At 43.5% G+C, this 19,619-nt stretch overlaps 1 protein-coding gene across 3 annotated transcripts; it reads left to right on the forward strand.

Annotated features, from left to right (window-relative positions):
* Nucleotides 1-4,661: 4,661 nt before the first annotated feature.
* Nucleotides 4,662-8,424, forward strand: IDI1 (isopentenyl-diphosphate delta isomerase 1). Of its 3 annotated transcripts, none has more exons than XM_019460918.2 (5): nt 4,662-5,064; nt 5,413-5,585; nt 5,973-6,065; nt 6,711-6,841; nt 7,594-8,424. In XM_019460918.2, the coding sequence occupies exons 1-5, from the start codon at nt 4,934-4,936 to the stop codon at nt 7,909-7,911; spliced, it is 846 nt and encodes a 281-aa protein (XP_019316463.1). In that variant the 5' UTR covers nt 4,662-4,933; the 3' UTR covers nt 7,912-8,424. The 3 variants fall into 3 exon arrangements, with proteins under 3 accessions (XP_019316463.1, XP_053750999.1, XP_053750997.1); XM_053895024.1 differs by lacking the exon at nt 4,662-5,064 and adding an exon at nt 5,066-5,174; XM_053895022.1 differs by lacking the exon at nt 4,662-5,064 and adding an exon at nt 5,078-5,184.
* Nucleotides 8,425-19,619: the final 11,195 nt, after the last annotated feature.

Genomic DNA, 19,619 nt, shown 5'->3' on the forward strand with positions numbered 1-19,619 from the left:
TGCTGTCCATGTGCTAAATGAAAAGGAACAGTTGTTCTAATCTCACAGTGAGTGTATTTTTGGTCTTCCAGCTGTTTTTAGGAATGTGTTTGGTTCAAGTCAAGAAAGGTTTTCATGGGTTTTTTGTTTTTTAATTTGTAAGTAATCTCTACACCCGATGTAGGGCTTGAACTTAGCACCCCAAGATCAAGAGTTACACAGTCCATCCACCGACTGAGCCAGCCAGGCACCACAGTTCTCATGGGTTTGAATAAAACAAATCGGCATTGTTCTCATCATGAAACCCAGATTCTTACAAAGTGAGGGAATTATTTGGGGTAAAAAATGTTAGGAAAACTCTACTTAATGAACAACCGAACATGTACTATAAACCTGTTCCAAATGAGGTTAGAAACTCTGTTGATCAAAAGTACATATAAATGAACAAATATTGTGAGTAGCTCTGTACCAGTCTCCAAGTCACATAGCTGATGTCCTTTTTTTCTTTATCAATACCACGTAATTTGTAACCCAAGAGCATTCACATTATTAAAAATAGCAGTGCCCAGCCATTGACTGAGGCATTGTTATTTATGGGAAGAGGAACTCCAATATATTTAGCAAAGCAGCCAAAGGTAATAGAGCAAGACACTGAGCTCTCTTTTTGTTAATATTAACTATGCAAGAAACCCAATACTCCAGCTCTACAGTGAACTTCGCTAAAAAGCAGAACTTAAAACCAAACAACTATATGATCTGAATAGATAGGCCTACACATTTCCAATGTAATATGGGCTCCCTTTGTCGTATGTTTTGAATTCTGCATCTCTTCGTGTCTATCAAGCTTATATATAAAGATTTCCTGATAGGGACATGATTGCCCCCAGTATGATGTCATTACTTTGCATAACTTGACATCTTCAAAGTTAAAGTGATGGAATGCAAATACTGTGGTATGTTAGTAAGTCTGGAGTGTTTGGTCACATCACTCATCGCGTTATAAAAGGGAGCCAAAAAAAAAAAAAAGTACATCATCTCTGAACTTCAGTTTCTTCATACAAGTAAGGATAACATCCTGTAGACTTTCTTAAGGATAAAGTGAAGTAATAGACATAAAAAGCACATAGCAGGGTGTCTAATGCAAATCTCCACTAGAAGGGAACATAAAGACCATCTAACCTTCAATCACAGATAAAGATGAGAAGGCCAGAGGTTCTAGTACAGCGTTACTCAGCAGCAAGCAGCGAAGCCCAGGTAGGGACTGAGGTCGTCCAAGATCAGGGGGCTTCCAATGCACCTGCAGTTGTCATTCAGTGGGCCATGGACTCCTGTGGCTCCCCAAACCCTTCCAGGCTCCATTAGGGCACAATGAATTTCAGCCTTGTACTAGGATGTGAATTGCCTTTTTCACCTTCATGCTCTCCTGAGCACACAGCAGAGTTTTCCTAGAGATTATATGATGTGTGGTGACATCATTCTCTAAGGCTAATGGAATGTGTGCTTGTGCATTATTATGTCTGCTAGGACTTTCTAAGGTAGTAGACGTAGGGCTATGGTTCTCAAAGTGTGGCTCACGGATCCCCGGGGATTTCCAAGACTTTTAAGAAGTCACAGACTTATTATTTTCATAATAATACTAAAAGTTACTTACCATTTACCAGTCACAGACTTCTTATTATTTTCATAATAACACTAAAAGTTATTTGCCATTTTCACTGTGTTGATATTTACACTGATGGTGCGAAAGCAAGCTTTGGGGGAAGGATGGGAGATAAAACTAGTACCTTGTCACTTACCAAGACCATGCCACCAAACAGTACTAGGAGTCCCTGTATTCTTCGTCACCATGCACATGCAGTAAAAAAACAATTGCACTTACCAATGTCCTTGATGAAGCAGTAAAAAATATTAATTTTAATAATCTGAACTCTTCAGTATTTATCTAATACTCTATGTAACAAAACAGGGAGTACACATAAAGCACTTTTGCTACATCCTGAATTACAATAGTTGTCTTGAGGAAAAGCTCCTCTGAGAATGGGTTGCAGGCTGAACTTTTTTCATAGAACCCTATTTTTACCGGGAAGAATGAGTAACATTAAGGTTACTAAAGCCAGGGTGTTTGGCAGACATTTTGTTTCCATTTTTTTTTTAATTTTTTTTACTCTTTATTTTTGAGAGAGAGAGAGAGAGAGAGAGAGCACAAGTAGGGGAGGAACAGAGAGAGAGGGAGACACCGAATCCAAAGCAGGTTCCAGGCCCTGAGTTGTCAGCACAGAGCCCAACTCGGGGTTTGAACTCAGGAACCGCGAGCTCATGACCTGAGCTGCAGTCAGACGCTTAACCAACTGAACCACCCAGGTGCCCCCTCTGCAGACATTTTCTAAAAAAAACCGACAAAACAAAACAAAACTAAGTGAACTTGTCACTACAAAGAAAATAACTGATAATATTTTTTTTTGCCAAAAACAGATTTGAATAATCATGCTAAAATTCAACTTAAAAAAAAAAAAAACATGTATCTGCCACCAAGGGTTTGACAGCTTCCCAATGCTTAAAGACTTTTCTGATGAAATTGGTGATGATATTAACAAAGGTGATTGGTATGGAATAATGAAATGTGTCAACATTTGTAAGACCTGCTTAATTCAGTGAAGCAACATTTTCCAAGTGGCCCGATATTACAAAATTATGCATGGGAAAATATACATTCAAGTTTCAGTCAAAAGCAACAATGTTAATGTAGCAGAATATAAAATGTTCACTAATGTGGTTTCAGATTCCAAAGAACAAATATCCTTTAAAAAACCACTACTTGTGGTGTTTTGGTGTATTATCAAAAAAGAACAACCATGATCATCTGAAAAGTTTAATAAAATACTTCCCAATTTTCCAGCATTATCTGTGTGAAGCAAGATTTTCTTTATATACTTCAGCCAATGCAATATGTAACAGCTGTCTCCTATTGTCAGACATCAAAGAGATTTGCAAAAATGTAAACAAAATCTCCCACAAACCTCTTCTGACATTTTTGTTTGGAAAACATAATTATTTTTTATTAAAATGTTATTTGTCTGTGTTATATTTGTCATTAAGTGAATTAAATATTTAAATGAATTAAATATTTTAATATATGTTTTAATATTTCTACTATAGTAAATACGGATAGATACAAACAGTAAGGAAAAGCTCTTTAAGTTTCTCAGTAAATTTTAAGACTATAAAAGGTCCTGAGACCAAAAAGTCTAAGGACTCCTGCACTGCAATTTGCTTAGCAGTAATTATTTCATTAAAAAATCTTTCTGTATTTCAATAAAAATTATTTTAAATTTCACAGGCAGAGAGGAAGGAACTTCAGCTACGTAGACATTTTATAATTATTTTAAAATGGAAAATAATTTCACATGTAATCTGAATTATGATACTCCTGGGGTGCCTGGGTGGCTCAGCCTGTTGAGTATCCGATTCTTGATTTTGGCTCAGGTCATGAACCTAGGGTCGTGGAATCCAGCCGCGCCTTGTGCTCTGCACTGAGCATGGAGCCTGCTTCGTATTTTCTCTTGCCCCTGCCCCTCTCCCTTGTGCACTCTAATAGTTTTTTAATACTCCTAATATATAACCATGCTTTATTCAATTTATTTAAGTGAATGATTGTCACCTGATGGCAACTTTGGTCATTTTAATAATTTAAAATTTTTAACAGATAAAATTTTAACAGTTAACAAATCAACAGATTTTACCATTGAATGGCAAATTAACCCTATCCAAGTGCAGAATGTCCCTTAACCTGCCTTGACCGCATCAACTTTGCTAAATGACCTTTCTTGGGGAAATAAACACTTGAGAATGTATAGAAATTCCTCATTGGAGACTAACCCTTCAAAGACAGCAGTAAGGTATGTGTGTAGGTGGGGGTGTATATAGCGTGGCGTGTGTGGTGTGGGTGTGATGCGCGTGGGGGGATGTGGAGTCTGGTAGCGTGACGTGGAGGGGGTGTGGTGTGAGTGGTGTGGGGTGGGGTGTTGGGTGTGGGGAGGTGTATGGCCGGTGTGGGGGTGGGGGTGGGGTCTGTGGGGTGTGATGTGGGGGGGAATGTGTGGGGGTGAGGGCAGGGGGGGTGTGGGCGTAGGCTGGGTGTGATTTGAGGGGGTGTTGGGGGTGTGGGTTGTGACAGGGGAGCAAGGGGGTGTGATGTGGGGGGATGCATGGGGATGAGGGCACGTGGGGTGTGCGTGCAGGCTGGGTGTGATTTGGGGGCTGTTGGGGGTGTGGCTGGGGGGACTGTGTGGGAGTGAGGGCACAGGGGTGTGGGTATGATTTGGGGGCTTGATGGGCGTGTGACATGCGGGGGCTGTGCGGTGAGATGTGGGGGGGAATGTGTGGGGATGAGGACACGTGGGGTGTGGGTGTGATTCGGCTGATGTAGGGGGTGTGACATGGGGGGGTGTCTGGGTGTGATTTCGGGGGTGTGGGGACGTCGGGGGTGGGCGTGCCGCGCAGCCTGCCGGACCAAAACACCAACAGGGACGTCGCGTCGGGCCCCATTCCCGCGGAATCCTTCCACCCTTGCTCTGGCCGGTCCTCGGGAGGCAGGACGCCTCACCCGCGGAGGCCGTCCGAAGTCTCGGCCCCGGAGGTCAGGTGACTGCGCAGAAGTAGGCGCACAGACGTCACGACGTCTCAGAGGGCGAACGTGCGCGGGCCTCTGACTTCTGGGGGCCCCTGACGCAGCGCCCGGGGCGCGCCGACTGGCTGATGCGGTCGGGGCCACTCGCCCCGCCGTCCAGCTTCGGGGCACCGCCGTTAAAACTGCCCCGCAGCACAGCGGGCTCCTCAGAGCGGCCGTCGGAGAGCGCCGGCAGCATTGGAACCAGGCCACCCGGCCAGAGGCCCTGCGCGCGCCATCGCGCGACCCTGACGTCTGGCGCAGCCGGCGCGCGATTGGCTGGCGAGCATGTGGCGTGCCCTGGCGCGAGCGCTGATGGTTGGGCGCCCGGCGCCGAGGGGCGGGTCCCGGGTCTGGCGGCGGAGCCTGCGGGAGGGGAGCCCGGCGGAGCGAGCTTTCCCCGGCAGCCGGTGTCGGAGGTAGGCAGACGGAGGTCTTTGGGGTCCGGGGGCCGAGGGGGACCGCGCCGCCCCGTCGCGCTGCGTTCTCCGCGCGAAGCCGCTCCCGCTCTCCCTGGGGACTTTCCGTGGCGAGTAGAAGTCGAGGGAAGGCCCGGGAGCCGCCCGTCCAGCAGGGGCTGCGGAAGGCTGACCAGTGGGGCCCGGAGAGGGGGAGGAGGGCCGGGAGCCCCCGGGGGGAGGGGAGGGGAGCCCCGGGAGTGCGGAGGGGAGGACGACCGCGAGCCCCCTTGGAGGGGGAAGGCCCGCCGCGCGCCGCTCCGGGGACGTGGACTGACGGCAGGGGTCGGTGACCTGTGTTTGCGCCAGGGTCGCGGGCCAGGTCCGACGGACCGCCACCATGCCCGAGATAGACACCGACGGCCTGGACGAGCAGCAGGTGCAGCTGCTGGCGGAGATGTGCATCCTCATCGATGAGAATGACAATAAGATTGGGGCCGACACCAAGAAGAACTGTCACCTGAATGAGAACATAGAGAAAGGTGCTGTGTCCCAGCGCCCTCCCCTCGGTCAGGCTGGCCCAGGCGGCTCTCCGGGTCCGGACGTGTGGCTTCTAACCCTGTCGCGCGCCACCTGTGGTCTGGCCGCAGGGGAGCACCTGTCTTCCCCCCCGCCCCCCGCTGTCACACAGCCCCGGGCCGCGGAGCTCAGTGTCCCCGACCAGGAGCGTGGCCAGATCTGGCCACCTGCTCGCCTTCTCCTTCCCGTGGTGGCTGGGATGTCATAGTCGTGCAAACTCACTAAATAGCAGGAGACTATGGAAAAAAGCAAAAGTGGAGCAAGTTACTAGTATTCCGGATCCCAAGCTGGGAATGGGGCGAATGACTGCTATTTTCAAACTAAAGTAATTGCTTCTCTTTGGCTTTCAGGATTATTGCATCGAGCTTTTAGTGTCTTCTTGTTCAACACTGAAAATAAGCTTCTGCTACAGCAAAGATCAGATGCTAAAATCACCTTTCCAGGTGCCTGTGCTTTTAATAAAGTATTTTCTTGGGAACTGTCACTTGACTCTGTCACTCATAATTCTCGGGAACCTGGGTCAAAGGGAAACCCTGTGAAAGATTTAACTTCATATTTTGCATAAAAGAAGCTTATGTATTGACTGCAACCTAATAAAAATAAAGATAAAAATTGTTATATATATATGTATGTATATTCATATACATCTTTTAATATATATTTTTTAAAGTTTGAGAGAGAATGTGCATGTGGGGGAGGGGCAGAGAGAGATGGAGAGAGAGAATCCCAAGCGGGCTCCAAGCTGTCAGCGTGGACTCCATCTCACAAATGGTCAGGTCATGACCTGAGCTGAAATCAAGAGTTGGATGCTTAACTGAGCAACCCAGGCACCCCTTAGTATATATTTTTATTATATGTATTTTAAGTTTGTATTTATACACTTTGATCTTTCTGGTTAAGAAGACATTAATAAAGAACTTACCTAAACATGTCTGTTTCACAAAATGATTGCTGATAGCTCATGGTAACTTATTTAGAAAATCTCAGCCACTTGATTTTCTGTTGTTTTTAAAACTCTTATAAATTTTCTTGATCTTTTAGATTTACTTGGAAGAAAGTTAACCTACATCTATGTTAATATGTTCCAGGTTATTTTACCAATACTTGTTGTAGTCATCCATTAAGTAATCCAGGAGAGCTCGAAGAAAATGATGCAATTGGAGTAAGGCGAGCAGCACAGAGGCGTTTAAAGGCTGAATTAGGGATCCCCACGGAAGAGGTAACCAATTTTACTGCACTACCATACAAGCTGAAATCTTGTTTAGAAAATTGAAATACGTTAAAACATTTTTAATAAAGTTTTAAATTTAAGGTAGTTCTCTGCTTTGTGAACTTGTGAGTTACTGGCCCTAGAAAGCACCTTCATTACAAATTATTTAAATTTTGATTTCCTCATATTCCTTGTCAGAATTTAGCTCAGTGCTGAAGTAGATTCATCTGTTAACCAGTAAAGTTTATTAATGGAGGCACCTGGGTGGCTCAGTGGGTTAAGTATCTGGCTCTTGATTTGGTCTCAGTACATGATCTTGCAGTTGGTCAGTTTGAGTCCCGAATCAGGTTCCATGCTGACAGCTCAAAGCCCGCTTGGGATTCTCTCTCTGCTCCTCCCCTACTTGCATGCACTCTCTTCTTTCAGAATAAATAAAGTTAAAAAAAAAAAAAAAAAAGTTGGCTACTTTTATAACAGATGAGTTCAAAGATGATTGGTTTCTTATGGAAATACTCAGGAATATGAACTACAAATCTGATTCTGTAAATTGAAATCATCTTTTTCTTTCCTGGAATTGTCACCTTTAAATAAGACCTGAGTAAATAAACTATATCTCATCCAGTTAAAATGGTACTTTTTTCCCCAAGAAGTATTATTAAGGTGTGAAGGAGAATGTCACACATCTGGTTTGAGTGACTGTGCCTTTTTTTTTTAATATAATTATTTCAATAAAATCAACTGTTATTTTATTTTCATCCTAGGTTCCTCCAGAAGAAATTAATTACCTAACACGAATTCACTACAAGGCTCAATCAGATGGTATCTGGGGGGAACATGAAATTGATTACATTTTGTTTGTGAAGAAGAATGTAACTTTGAATCCAGATCCCAATGAGATTAAGAGCTATTGTTATGTGACAAAGGAAGAGCTAAAAGAACTTCTGAAAAAAGCAGCCAGTGGTGAAATTAAGATAACTCCATGGTTTCAAATTGTTGCGGAGGCTTTCCTCTTTAAGTGGTGGGATAACTTAAATCATTTGAGTCAGTTTGTTGACCATGACAAAATACACCGAATGTGAATTTCAGGTGGAGATGAAGGGTTAGTAAAATACTGAAAAATTTCTCTACTTTGTAAACTTAATATGATTTTTTAAAATTTGGTTCCCTGTAAGAACTCTCACTTGGAACATTGATACTTTACAATCAGTATTTGTGTGGAAAAATACAACCAACTTTTAGATTTTATATTACATCCCCCATATGTGTGCATTGCTATTTGTAAAAGACATTTATGAGAGGCTATCGTAAAAAAAGGGCAAATTAACTTGTCTAATCACAGTGCTAACATACTCGAACAAATAAATGAAGCTCTTCAGTTTTCATATGTTGTGATAACCATTGTCAGCACACTTGAGAGCACTTTGCTCTTTGCCAAATGCATTATAAATCATTAAATTTTTACCATAGTCTGGAAAGATGTACAGTGGGAGCTCTTTGCTTAGCTACTTCAAAACAGTCCAAATTAATATTCTGTGTGAGCAGATTTAACTAGTAGAGCAGGTTCAAGGGAAATAAAATGCTTTATGTTCTGATTTTTGTCACTCTAAGTTGATTTTAGGGATTAATCATTCTGAAAGGATTTTGATACTTAAAGTTGAACATTGCTTTTGGTAATGATATTGGTTACAACTATGCTTTCAGATGAAATCCTGCCATTTGCAGCAACATGGATGGAACTAGAAGGTATTATGCTGAGTGAAATAAGTCAGAGAAGGACAGATAAATGTTTTCACTCATACGTAGAACTTGAGAAACTTAACAGAAGACCATAGGGGAAGGGAAGGGGGAGGGAAGGGGCAAACCACAAGAGACTCTTAAATACAGAGAACAAACTAAGGGTGGATGCAGGGGGTGGGGGGTTTCGAATGGGTGATGGGCAGTGAGGAGGGCACTTGTTGGGATGAGCATTGGGTGCTGTATGTAAGCCAATTTGACAAATTATATTAATAAAAATTTTTTTAAAGTGTGCTTTCAGAATTACAGTGGACAGGGTTGCAGGTACCCCTGCAATTAGTCAAGCATACAACTCTTGATCTCAGAGTCATAAGTTCAAGGCCCACATTGGAAGTGGAGTTTGTAGAATTGGAGTGGACAGGCTCTCTGTAAAGGAGAAATTGGGTCAGATCAGACATCCTATACTCTAAGACATCCTGTACTCTATGGGATATCTTAACTTTGACACTTGACATTTGGGTTGGATAATTCTTTGTTGTGAGGGTTCATCCTGTGTGTCAGAGGATGTTTAGCAGCATCCCTGGGTTCTACCCACTAAAAGCTATTAACACCCCTGCCCGTGACAGTCACAATGACACCAGATGCCAGTGTCTCCTGGAGGACAGTTTCCCCCAGTTGAAAGCCACTGTTCCAGAGTCAGGCCATATTGTAGGGGGAAAAAAATTCATAGACTAATGTCCACGTTAAATAGATTTGGGTTATAGAATATGTATAAATTAATATTAAATTGTACTTTAATGCACTTTCTAAAACTCTTGCCATAGATTTCTCAGATTTGGTATCTTAAGATGGCTGTATTATCAAATGCTGTGTAATAATAAATAATGAAAAAGATGAAAAATTATTAAACAAAGTTAAATATATATATTTTAATATTTATTTTTGAGAGAGAGCGAGCGAGCAAGTTGGGGAGAAACAGAGAGGGAGACACAGAATCTGAAGCAGGCTCCAGGCTCCAAGTTGTCAGCACAGAGCCCAACATGGGGTTTGAACCCACGAACCGTGAGATCATGACCTGAGCCGAAGTCAGACACAACCAACTGAGCTACCCAGGTGCCCCACAAAGCGAAATATTTTATAAATTCAGTAGAAAAATCCATTTCGTGTTAACCCTGAACAGTTAACTTGAAACTTCAGGCAAGACCATGTGGCAAGTATTAATTTTATTGAAAAACAAAAAGAATTACGTTTTGATATTCTTGTCTGGTTGGTTAAAATTTTAATGCCGTAATAGATTAACCCACTTATGGTAGCTTAAATATGATAAATGTCATATAGCTTCAAAATGCATTTATGATTTCTAGTTCTTTAGTTCTCTGGCAAGTTTTAGGCTGCCAGCCGTGGGTAAGTAACTCAGTAGCTACAGTGGCTCATGATGGCTGTATTGGACAGTAGATCTGAACCATTCTGTAAATGCTCAGCAAGTGGTAGACATTGCTGCTGTTCTCTGAAACACGGAAGTATGAATGTTCTTTGACCTGAGGGACTCCTTACAACTCTCAGCTTTTTAAAGCCAGTGAAACTTAAATTTAAAAAAACATTTGTAAGAAGTTTTCATTTATCTATTTTGAGAGCGAGAAAACATGAGCAGGGAAGGGGCAGAGAGAGAGGGAGAAAGAATCCCAAGCAGGCTCCGCACTGTCAGCACAGCCCAACACGGGGCTCAACCCCATGGACCGCAAGATCATGACCTGACCCGAAGTCACATGTTCAACCGACTGAGCCAGCTGCCCTGAGACATTTTTAAATTTTTATCTTAAACTTTTAAAGTTCACAGTCTCCAAAATATATAACCGACAGCCCCTTTAAGGGTCAGAAGTAGTCTTCTATAAAATTGATTGTTCTGCCCTCAAATCTATATTGGCCAGAGAACAAGAGCAGAAAACGAGACACTAGGGTGGGAGCACGTGTTATTCTCCTGCTTGGTCCCCACAGAGTGGACAGGCACAGATGACAAGTCAAGTGGCTTTGGGAGCTCAGAGGCCTGTCAGCAAGTCCCTGGGCTGCACCTCACATAATTCTCAGGGGGAAAATGTCCTCCCATTTGCTCTCAAGAGCACACTTGCTGGACAGTTTCATTCCAATCTGGGGGACCTTCCCAGGGAATGGGGGACCCATGGGTTGTTTGTAGTATTTCAGAGCACCTCTTCCCCACTCCTCAGCTGGATCCTTCCTGGACTTCTCTCCACACTTTCACCGAGTGAACTTGAGACTGGATTTGTGCGCATTTAAATACACAAAGAACTATGTTTCGCATACTTACCTTTAATCTACATGCTTTAGACTCCCTAATTTAAATCTCTATGGAATTCTATTTCATACTGAGATGGCCCGCTGTCTCTGTGACAATTCTATGTATTTATTTTAAAGATTTTAAGTAAGACAGTCCTGGACTGCGTCCTGACTGGCCTGGTTCTGCTCTTGCCTCCTGATACCTGTTCCCAACACAGCAGCCAGGGAGTGTGCCCTTTGACACCTGCTCAGCATTCAGCAGAGGAAACCCGTCAGTGGTTGCCACCACCCCCCCCCCCGCCCCCGACCCATGACATGCCTGGCACCACTGTTCTCATGACTCCCCTTGCAGCCAGCTCTGCGCAGGCCCTGAGGCCCTCTCACTGCTCCTGCTCCCACTTAACATCTTTAAACTTCTTCCTGGGAAAATTTGTTTCCAGACATATCCATGACTCACGATTGCTCAAAACCACTCAATATTGGCCACCTCAGTGATGCCTAATCTGACCATTACCCTCCTTTCCTGGTTTCTTTTTCTATCACTTACCACCCTGTAATATACAGCATGTAATTTACTTGTCCACCAGGGATGTGAGTTCTGTGACGGCAGGGGCTTATTATTTCTTCCAACTATTTTCAAAATTCAAACCTACTGAAAAATTGCAAGGACAATATAACAAGTCCCCATATACCCTTGACAGATTTGTCAACTGTGAAGTTTGCCACACGCATGTGTGCTGAAACACAATTTATCATAGATAAGATCACAGAGGGGCAGAGAGAGGAGACAGAATCCAAAGCAGACTCTGCGTCAGCATAGAGCCCGACGCGGGGCTCAAACCCACGAATCATGAGATCGTGACCCAGGCCGAAACCAAGAGTCGGATGCTTAACTAGTTAACTGAGCCACCCAGGCACCCCTAGGTTTATTTATTTTGAGAGAGAGAAAGAAGGCATGCATGCATGGGGGCGGGGCAGAGAGAGAGAGGGAGAGAGAGAATCCCAAGCAGGCTCCATGCGGTCAGTGCAGACCCACGCACTGACTCACAAACCTCGAGATCACGACCTGAGCCGAAACCAAGAGTGAGACACTTAACCAATGGAGCCACCCAGGGGCACCTTTGGTTTGTTTTTAAATTGAGAGGCCAGGGGCACCTGGGTGGTTCTGTCAGTTAAGCGACCAACTTTGGCTCGGGTTATGATCTCATGGTTTGTGGATTCAAGCTCCGCATCAAGCTCTGTGCTGACAGCTCAGCGCCTTGAGCCTGCTTCAGATTCTGTGTCTCCCTGTCTGCCCTTCCCCTGCTCATGCTGTGTCTCTCAAAATAAACAAACATTTTTAAAAAAACAAAAAAAACCCTGATCTGGTTGTCTTTAAAAAAGAGGCCATATTAATGTATATGGGCCGCATTTCTTTTTAAATTGTTAAACTAGGGGCGATTTTATTTAATCTGGGAAATAATTTGCCTTAAAGGCCTCCTGATCTGGATAGAGTTCAACTACATATAAATTCAGATGGAGAAATGTGGAATCTAATGTGGAGGCTAACTTTATTAACATTAGAGTTTTGTAAGGATATAGATATAGATATAGATATAGATATATCTATATCCTCTCTCTCTCTCTATCCTAATTTCTACAGTAACAAGTACACTTTGTATTACTTTCAAATCAGTAGAGGGACTAATGTAAGATACAAAATATTTCAAAAGGCAAGCAGGACAGCGATAAATATATACAAGGACAAATTAAAAGCACAAAATAAGAGTGCTTTTAAAATCAAGTCTGTCAAATATATGACAACTTCTAAGATTTACTCTCTTAGCAACTTTCAAATATACAATACAGCATTACTAGCTATGGTCACCATGCTGTCCATGGCATCCCCAGGATGTCACCCACACCACACCCTCTGCCTCTGGCAACCACCGATCTGTTCTTGGTATCTATGAGCATGGTGTTTATTTAGAGTCCACAGATAAGCGAGATCACACAGTATTTGTCTTTCTCTGTGTGGCTTTTTTTAAACTTAGCCCAATGTCCTCAAGTTCTGTTCAGGTTGTTGCAAATTGTATTCTTTTTTACTATCTGAGTAATATTCCATTTCATGTGTATTTATACACACACACACACACACACATACTGTCAGCAGAGTCCAACATGGGGCTCAATCTCACAACCATGAGATCATGACCTGAGTTGAAATCAAGAGTCGGACACTTAACTGAGCCCCCAGGGACCCCGGAACAGTGTGTTCTTTTTAAAAATGCACTCTGAGATTCTCTTCTTCTCTGACATTCTGTAATATTGCACATAGGTCCTGGGGTTTAATGGCATTATCAGCTATAATGGAGTATTAAATATATGTCATCCAGCATTAAAATCCAAGCCTGTGATTTCTATTTTTGTTTTAAGTATATTTATTTTGAGAGGTGGGGAGGGGCAGAGAGAGAGAGAGAAAATCCCAAGCAGGCTTAACACCAGCAGCACAGAGCCTGATGTGGGGCTCAATCCCACAAACCATGAGATCACGACCTGAGCCCAAACCAAGAGTCAGATGCTTAATTGATGGAGCCACACAGGCACCCCTATCATTTCTATTCATAATTTTACACTGAGCTGTGAGGCAAGTATACATTTCACCACCCTCCTTGGTGGATTAAGGGAAGGCTGCGTGTGGTTTTCTTAACCAGCCAGTTACTTTAGTATTTGGAAAAGTCCTCAGAGAGTACAAGCAGGTGCAGGCATGCCTGCACACCCACACTGAAGCCGCCATATACGGAGGGGCTCCAGGAGCTACTCAGCTCCCGCGCCAGGTTTCAAAGAGAACACGGTGCTTCTGTGGGTCCCTGTGACCCTGGATTTAAGGGTGGTATTTCATGCCTTTCCTGTCCCTGCTTTAATGGTGTCCAAACCTTCTCCTTTAGACAAATGCCTTCTGGAGGCACTTGTACTGGGGGATCACTGGAATCTTTGATTCTGTAATTTCCACATATTTTCTAAAATCCTTTTTGGAATAAGGCAAGCTTAAAATTAAAGAGAACAAAACAAAAAAGGAGACCCAAACAGTGGTAATGATTCCTGAAGCCTGTTTTTTGGGCACAGATGATGCTTTCCAGGGATTGCCATAAGCCCGTGGAACAATGGAAATCAGAAATGTGCTGGTAAGTTTTCCATCATAGCGAAGTGCAAATTATAACACGTTCACCCATTCCACGTCATAACTTGGGCCACTGGAAAGAAACTGGCTATGTGTCAGTAGTCACTCCTCAAGACTACGGCTAAGGATGGGTCCCCCCACGCGTAAGGGGAAAAAAAACCAAGCAGAAGATTGGAGGCAACAGTGCCCAGCACCCCCAGGGACCCTGAAGAGCGCCTCGATCTGCCAGCCAGAACAGAAAGCCTCACGGTCCCCAGCAACGGGCAGATACTCACAAGTGTCCTGTCTTGGTGGAAGAGTTCGCCTGGATTTAGGACTGCTTGGTCTCACCCAACACATCCTGAAAACAAGACCTGAAATGATCCAGCTTTCCAAACAGTTCAGCTGCACCCCAGCCGGAGTCTAGGGGTAATTACATGCAAGCCAATATCGAAGTCCCAGTCCTGCCTTTCCTGGTCTTCATTCCATGCTAATCCATGAGGTGAACAAATTCCACCACTGTCCTGGACTTGAGAAGATCAGCATGTATTTTGGCTTAACCTGCCAATGTGAGAATGTCTTAACTCACGCGGAACTCACGCATGGCGCTGATGGCTGCACAAGCACGTGAATGTTCTTCGTGCCTCTGCACGTACATTTGGAAACGGTGGGTTTTATGTGTATTTTACCACACACACAAAACAGAGGGTAAGAGGCTGAAACCCCAAGTTCTGAGAGCGTCAAGCAGAGAAAGGATCTTGAGGGTATGCTTTAAGTTAGGGTTAAGTTGTTAAATGAATTAATAAGATTAAATTTTTTTTTGATAACTGTGGGAGAAGTCTGAGGCAGAGGTTGGAACAGGGACAGAAGTTCAGCACAAATAAAGGTAATGTCAGATTTTCTAGACGAGGGCAGAGTTCCCAAGTAGGCAGCCTGCAGCCAGCATGGAGGGTGCTTATAGGAGCCAGGGACAGGAACTGTGTCACCCAGACAACCAGACTCGCAGGTGTGCAGCTGGCGGGGCGGGGGACTCAGGCTCCCTCCCTCGAGGCAGGGGCTCGGGCCCTAGGTGACCACAGAGTGCTTCTCTGAGGCTGCAAGGCCTGGACCAGAGGGCCAATTCTCACCCCGCCAGAGAAGGTCTTTGAAAATTGCGGCTGTGGTGAATTGCCCCTCTCCATGGGCTGCCTCCAGATGGAGTGACTGTAATTTACTATCTCCATTCCTGTTTTCTTTCTCCAGATTTCCAGTTGTCTGTAGAACCCTTATTACAACAGAGGAAGCTCCCGGCACGCCACACGACCCCGTCCTTAAGGCTGCCCGGGCTTTTCTGCCCTGCTGGCATCCACGGCCACCTCCGGCCAGTCCCGTACCCCTTTGATTGTTGTAGCCTTGCAGCAAGTTGTGCACTCAACAAGTATGAGTCCTCCACTTTTATTCTTTTTCAAGATTATCACAGCTATTCCTCAAGATTCCATATGAACTTTAGGATGGACTTTTTATTTCTATAAAAGCATGGCTGGGATTTTGGTAAGGGCTGCACTCAATCTGCCTACCACTGCGGGTGACATCATGTCCTCCGGCACAGGAACGCAAGAGGTCTTTCCAAGTTTGCCTTTGCATTTCTTTCAGCAATGTTTTATGCTTTTCTGTATACACATCTTTCACCTCCTCGGTTAATTCCTAAAAAAATTTTTATTTTTTTTCATCCTATTGTAAATGGAATTATTTTAATTTAGTTTCTGGGTTGTTCATTGTTAGTGTATAGAAACATAACTGATCTTGCAGGCGCCTGGGTGGTTCAGTCAGCTGAGTGTCCGACTCTTGATTTTAGCTGAGGTCATGATCTTGTGATTTGTGAGATCAAGCTCTGCATCGGGCTCTGTGCTGACAGTGTGGAGCCTGCTTAGGATTGTCTCTCTGCCCCTCCTCTCTCTCTCAAAATAAACAAACATTAAAAGAAAACCTGATTTTTCAAAAATTTTTGTTATTTTGTTTTGAGAGAGAAAGTGGAGGAGGGGCAGAGAACGAGGGAGAGAGACAGAGAATCCCAAGCAGGCCCCACATTGCCAGTGCAGAGCCCGACTTGGGTCTCGACCTCACAAACCATGAGATCATGACCTGAGACAAAATCAAGAGTTGGATGTTTAACTGACTGAGCCGCCCAGGCACCCCTAAAACATAACTGATTTTTGTAGCTTGATTTTATATCCTGCAAAATTTGCTGAGGATTTTTTTTTTTTTTTGTACAAAATAGTGTTCCCTACATATAAAATTGTATTGTCTGTGAACAGAGATGATTTAATTTTTCCTTCCCAATTTATATGCCTTTTTCTCGCCTACCTGCTTTGGCTAGGACTTCAGCACTGTTGAATAGGAGTGGCCAGAGAGGGTGTGCTTGCTTGTTCCCCATCTCAGAGAAAGTTTCAGTCTTTTGTGAGAGAATGATGTTGGCTGGGGTTTTCCAGAGATGGTGTTTATTACGCTGAAGTAGTTTCCTTTTATTCTTAGTTTTTTTGAGTGCTTTTATCGTGAAAGGGTAATGAATTTTGTCAGATGCTCTTCCTGCATCGACTGAGAGGGTCATGTGGTTCGTCTTTCACCATGTTAATGGGCTACATCAGTCACTTCTGCAGGTGGACCCGTCCTTGACTCTTAGGAACTTCATATGATCGTGCTGCATAATCCTTACAATGTGCTGGTCACCTTGCAATGTGGTTGGCTAGCCTTTTGTTGAGGACTTCTGTGTCAATATTCATGAGGAATATTGGTCTCCAGTTTTCTTGTGGTGTCTTTGCCTGGCCTTGATGTCAGGGCAATACTGGCCTCATGGAAAGAGTTAGGATGTATACCCTCCTCTTCATTTTGGGGGAAAAGTTTAAGGACTGGTGTTAATTGTTCTTTTACATATTTGGTAGAATTCACCAGTGAAGACATCTGGTCCAGTGTTTTTCTTTGCTGGGAGTTTTTGCTTTTTTAATGGTAAAAAACCCTTAAACATTAAATATACCATATTAACCCATTTTTAACGGTGTAATACCAGTTAAGTATATTCACATTGGTGTCCAACAAACCTCTAGAACCTTTACATCTTGCAAAACTGAAACTCTGTACCCAGTAAGCACTAATATCTCCTCCTCCCCTGGTTCCCACTCTTCAATTCCCTCTTGCTAGGATTTTGACTACTTTGGGTACCTCAAGGTGGACTCCAGGCATTTTGTCCTTTTGCAAATGGCTCCTCTCACTTGGCAGGGTCCTCATAGTCCATCCACACTTCACATGTGTTAGGGCTTCCTCTTTTAAAGGCTGCACAATACTCCTCTGTGTGCATTTGCTATTTCCTGTATCCATCCGTCCGTCCATCCATCCACCCATCCATCCGTCCGTCCATCCATCCATCCACCCACGGACTTCTGCTTTCTGCTAGCGGCTACTGTAATTCTGCAAGAGACATGAGGTTGCATACCTCTTCGGGATCCTACTTCAAATTCCTTTGGGTTTATATCTAGAAGTGAGGTTGCTGGCTCATGAGGATTCTAACTTTTGAGGAGCCTCCATACTGTTTTCCAGAGCGGTTGCACCAGCCTGCATTCCCACCAATGGTGCACAAGGGCTCCTTTCCTCCACAACCTTGCCAGCACCTGCTATTTCTCGAGTGTCTGTCCTAGTGGGAGTGAGCTTGTCGTGGATTTCTCTATAGTACTGATTTTCTGCATCTTTTCATGTGCCTGGTTGGTTATTTGTGTATCTTCTTTGGATAACTGTTCCAAGTTTTCTGCCTTTTTTGTTTGTTTGTTTATTTTTGAAAGAGGGCATGATCCAGGAAGTAGAGAGAGTAGAACAGAGGATCTGAAGCAGGCTCCACAGTGACAGCAGAGAGCCCGATGCAGGGCTTGAACTCATGAACCATGAGATCATGACCTGAGCCAAAGTTGGATGCTCAACTGACTGAGCCACCCAGGGGTCCCACCTTTTTTTTTTCTTTTTTAAATCCAAGTTAGTTAACATACAGTGTAGTAACGATTTCAAGAATAGAATTTAGTGGTTCATCGCTAACATATGACAGCCAGTGCTCCTCCCAGCAAGTGCCCTCCTTAATACCCATCACCCCTTTAGTCCATCCTCCCACCCAGAACCCCACCAGCAACCCTGTTTGTTCTCTGTGTTTAAGAGTCTCTTATGGTTTGTCTTTCTGTTTTTATTTTTCCTTCCCTTCCCCTATGTTCATCTGTTTTGTTTCTTAAATTCCACACGAGTGAAATCATGTATCTGTCTTTCTCTGACTTGTTTTGCTTAGAATAATACACTCTAGTTCCATCCACGTTGTTGCAAATGGCAAGATTACATTCTTTTTGATCGCCTAGTAGTATTCCATTGTGTGTGTACACACACACACACACACACACACACACACACACACACACGCACGTGTTTATCCATTCATCAGTTGATGCACATTTAGGCTCTTTCCATAATTTGGCTATTGTTGATTATTCTGCTATAAACATTGGGGTGCATGTGCCTTTGAATCACCATTTTTGTATCCTTTGGACAAATTCCTAGTAGTGCAATTGCTGGGTTGTAGGGTAGTTCTGTTTTTAACTTTTTGAGGAACCATCATACTGTTCTCCAGAATGGTGGCACTAGTTTGCATTCCCACCAGTAGGGCAAAAGAGTTCCCCTTTCTCCACATCCTCACCAACATCTGTTGTTGCTGGAGTTGTTAATTTTAGCCATTCTGTCAGGTATGAGGTGATATCTCCTTGTGGTTTTGATTTGTATTTCCCTGATGATGAGTGATGTCGAGCATCTTTTCATGTGTCTTTTGGTCATCTGGATGTCTTCTTTGGAAAAATGTCTATTCATGTCTTCTGCCCATTTCTTCACTGGATTGTTTTTTTGGGTGAGTTTGGTAAGTTCTTTACACATTTTGAATACTAACCCTTTATCTGATATGTCATTTGCAAATATCTTCTCCCATTTTGTTGGTTGCCTTTTAGTTTGTTGATTGTTTCCTTTCCTGTGTAGAAGCCTTTTATCTTGATGAGGTCCCAGTAGTTCATTTTTTTGTTTCCCTTGCCTCTGGAGACATGTCAAATAAGAAGTTGCTGCAGCCGAGGTCCTGTTTTCCCCTATAGGAATTGGCTTCCTGTCTCACCTTTAGGTTTTTCATCCATTTTATTTTTGTATATGGTGTAAGAATGTGGTCCAGTTTCATTCTTCTGCACATTGCTGTCCAGTTTTCTTAACACCATTTGCTGAAGAAATGGTCTTTGTCCATTCGATTATCTTTCCTGCTTTGTCAAAGATTAGTTGGCCCTATGTTTGTAGGTCCATTTCTGGGTTCTCTATTCTGTTCCATTGATCTGAGTGTCTGTTCTTGTGCCAGTACCATACTGTCTTGATGATTACAGCTTTTTAATACTTTTAAAGTCTGGAATTGTGATGCTTCCAGCTTTGGTTTTCTTTTTCAGGATTGTTTTGGCTATTCGGGGTCTTTTCTGTTGCTATACAAATGTTAGAATTGTTTTTTCTACCTCTGTGAAGAATGGTGTTATTTTGATAGAGATTGCATTGAATATGTAGATTGCTTTGGGTAGTATGGACATTTTAACGATATTT

Source organism: Panthera pardus, unplaced genomic scaffold (assembly GCF_024362965.1).
Source record: "Panthera pardus isolate Hobbes unplaced genomic scaffold, ASM2436296v1 HiC_scaffold_6, whole genome shotgun sequence".
Classification (NCBI taxonomy): Eukaryota; Metazoa; Chordata; class Mammalia; order Carnivora; family Felidae; genus Panthera; species Panthera pardus.

Bases quoted from the DNA above. Each gene is read 5' to 3' on its own strand.
- IDI1 (XM_019460918.2), top strand. From the start codon at position 4,934: ATGTGGCGTGCCCTGGCGCGAGCGCTGATGGTTGGGCGCCCGGCGCCG. The intron at 5,586-5,972 runs GTGCTGTGTCCC...TTTGGCTTTCAG, and splicing joins GAATGAGAACATAGAGAAAG to GATTATTGCATCGAGCTTTT. The intron at 6,066-6,710 runs GTGCCTGTGCTT...AATATGTTCCAG, and splicing joins TGCTAAAATCACCTTTCCAG to GTTATTTTACCAATACTTGT.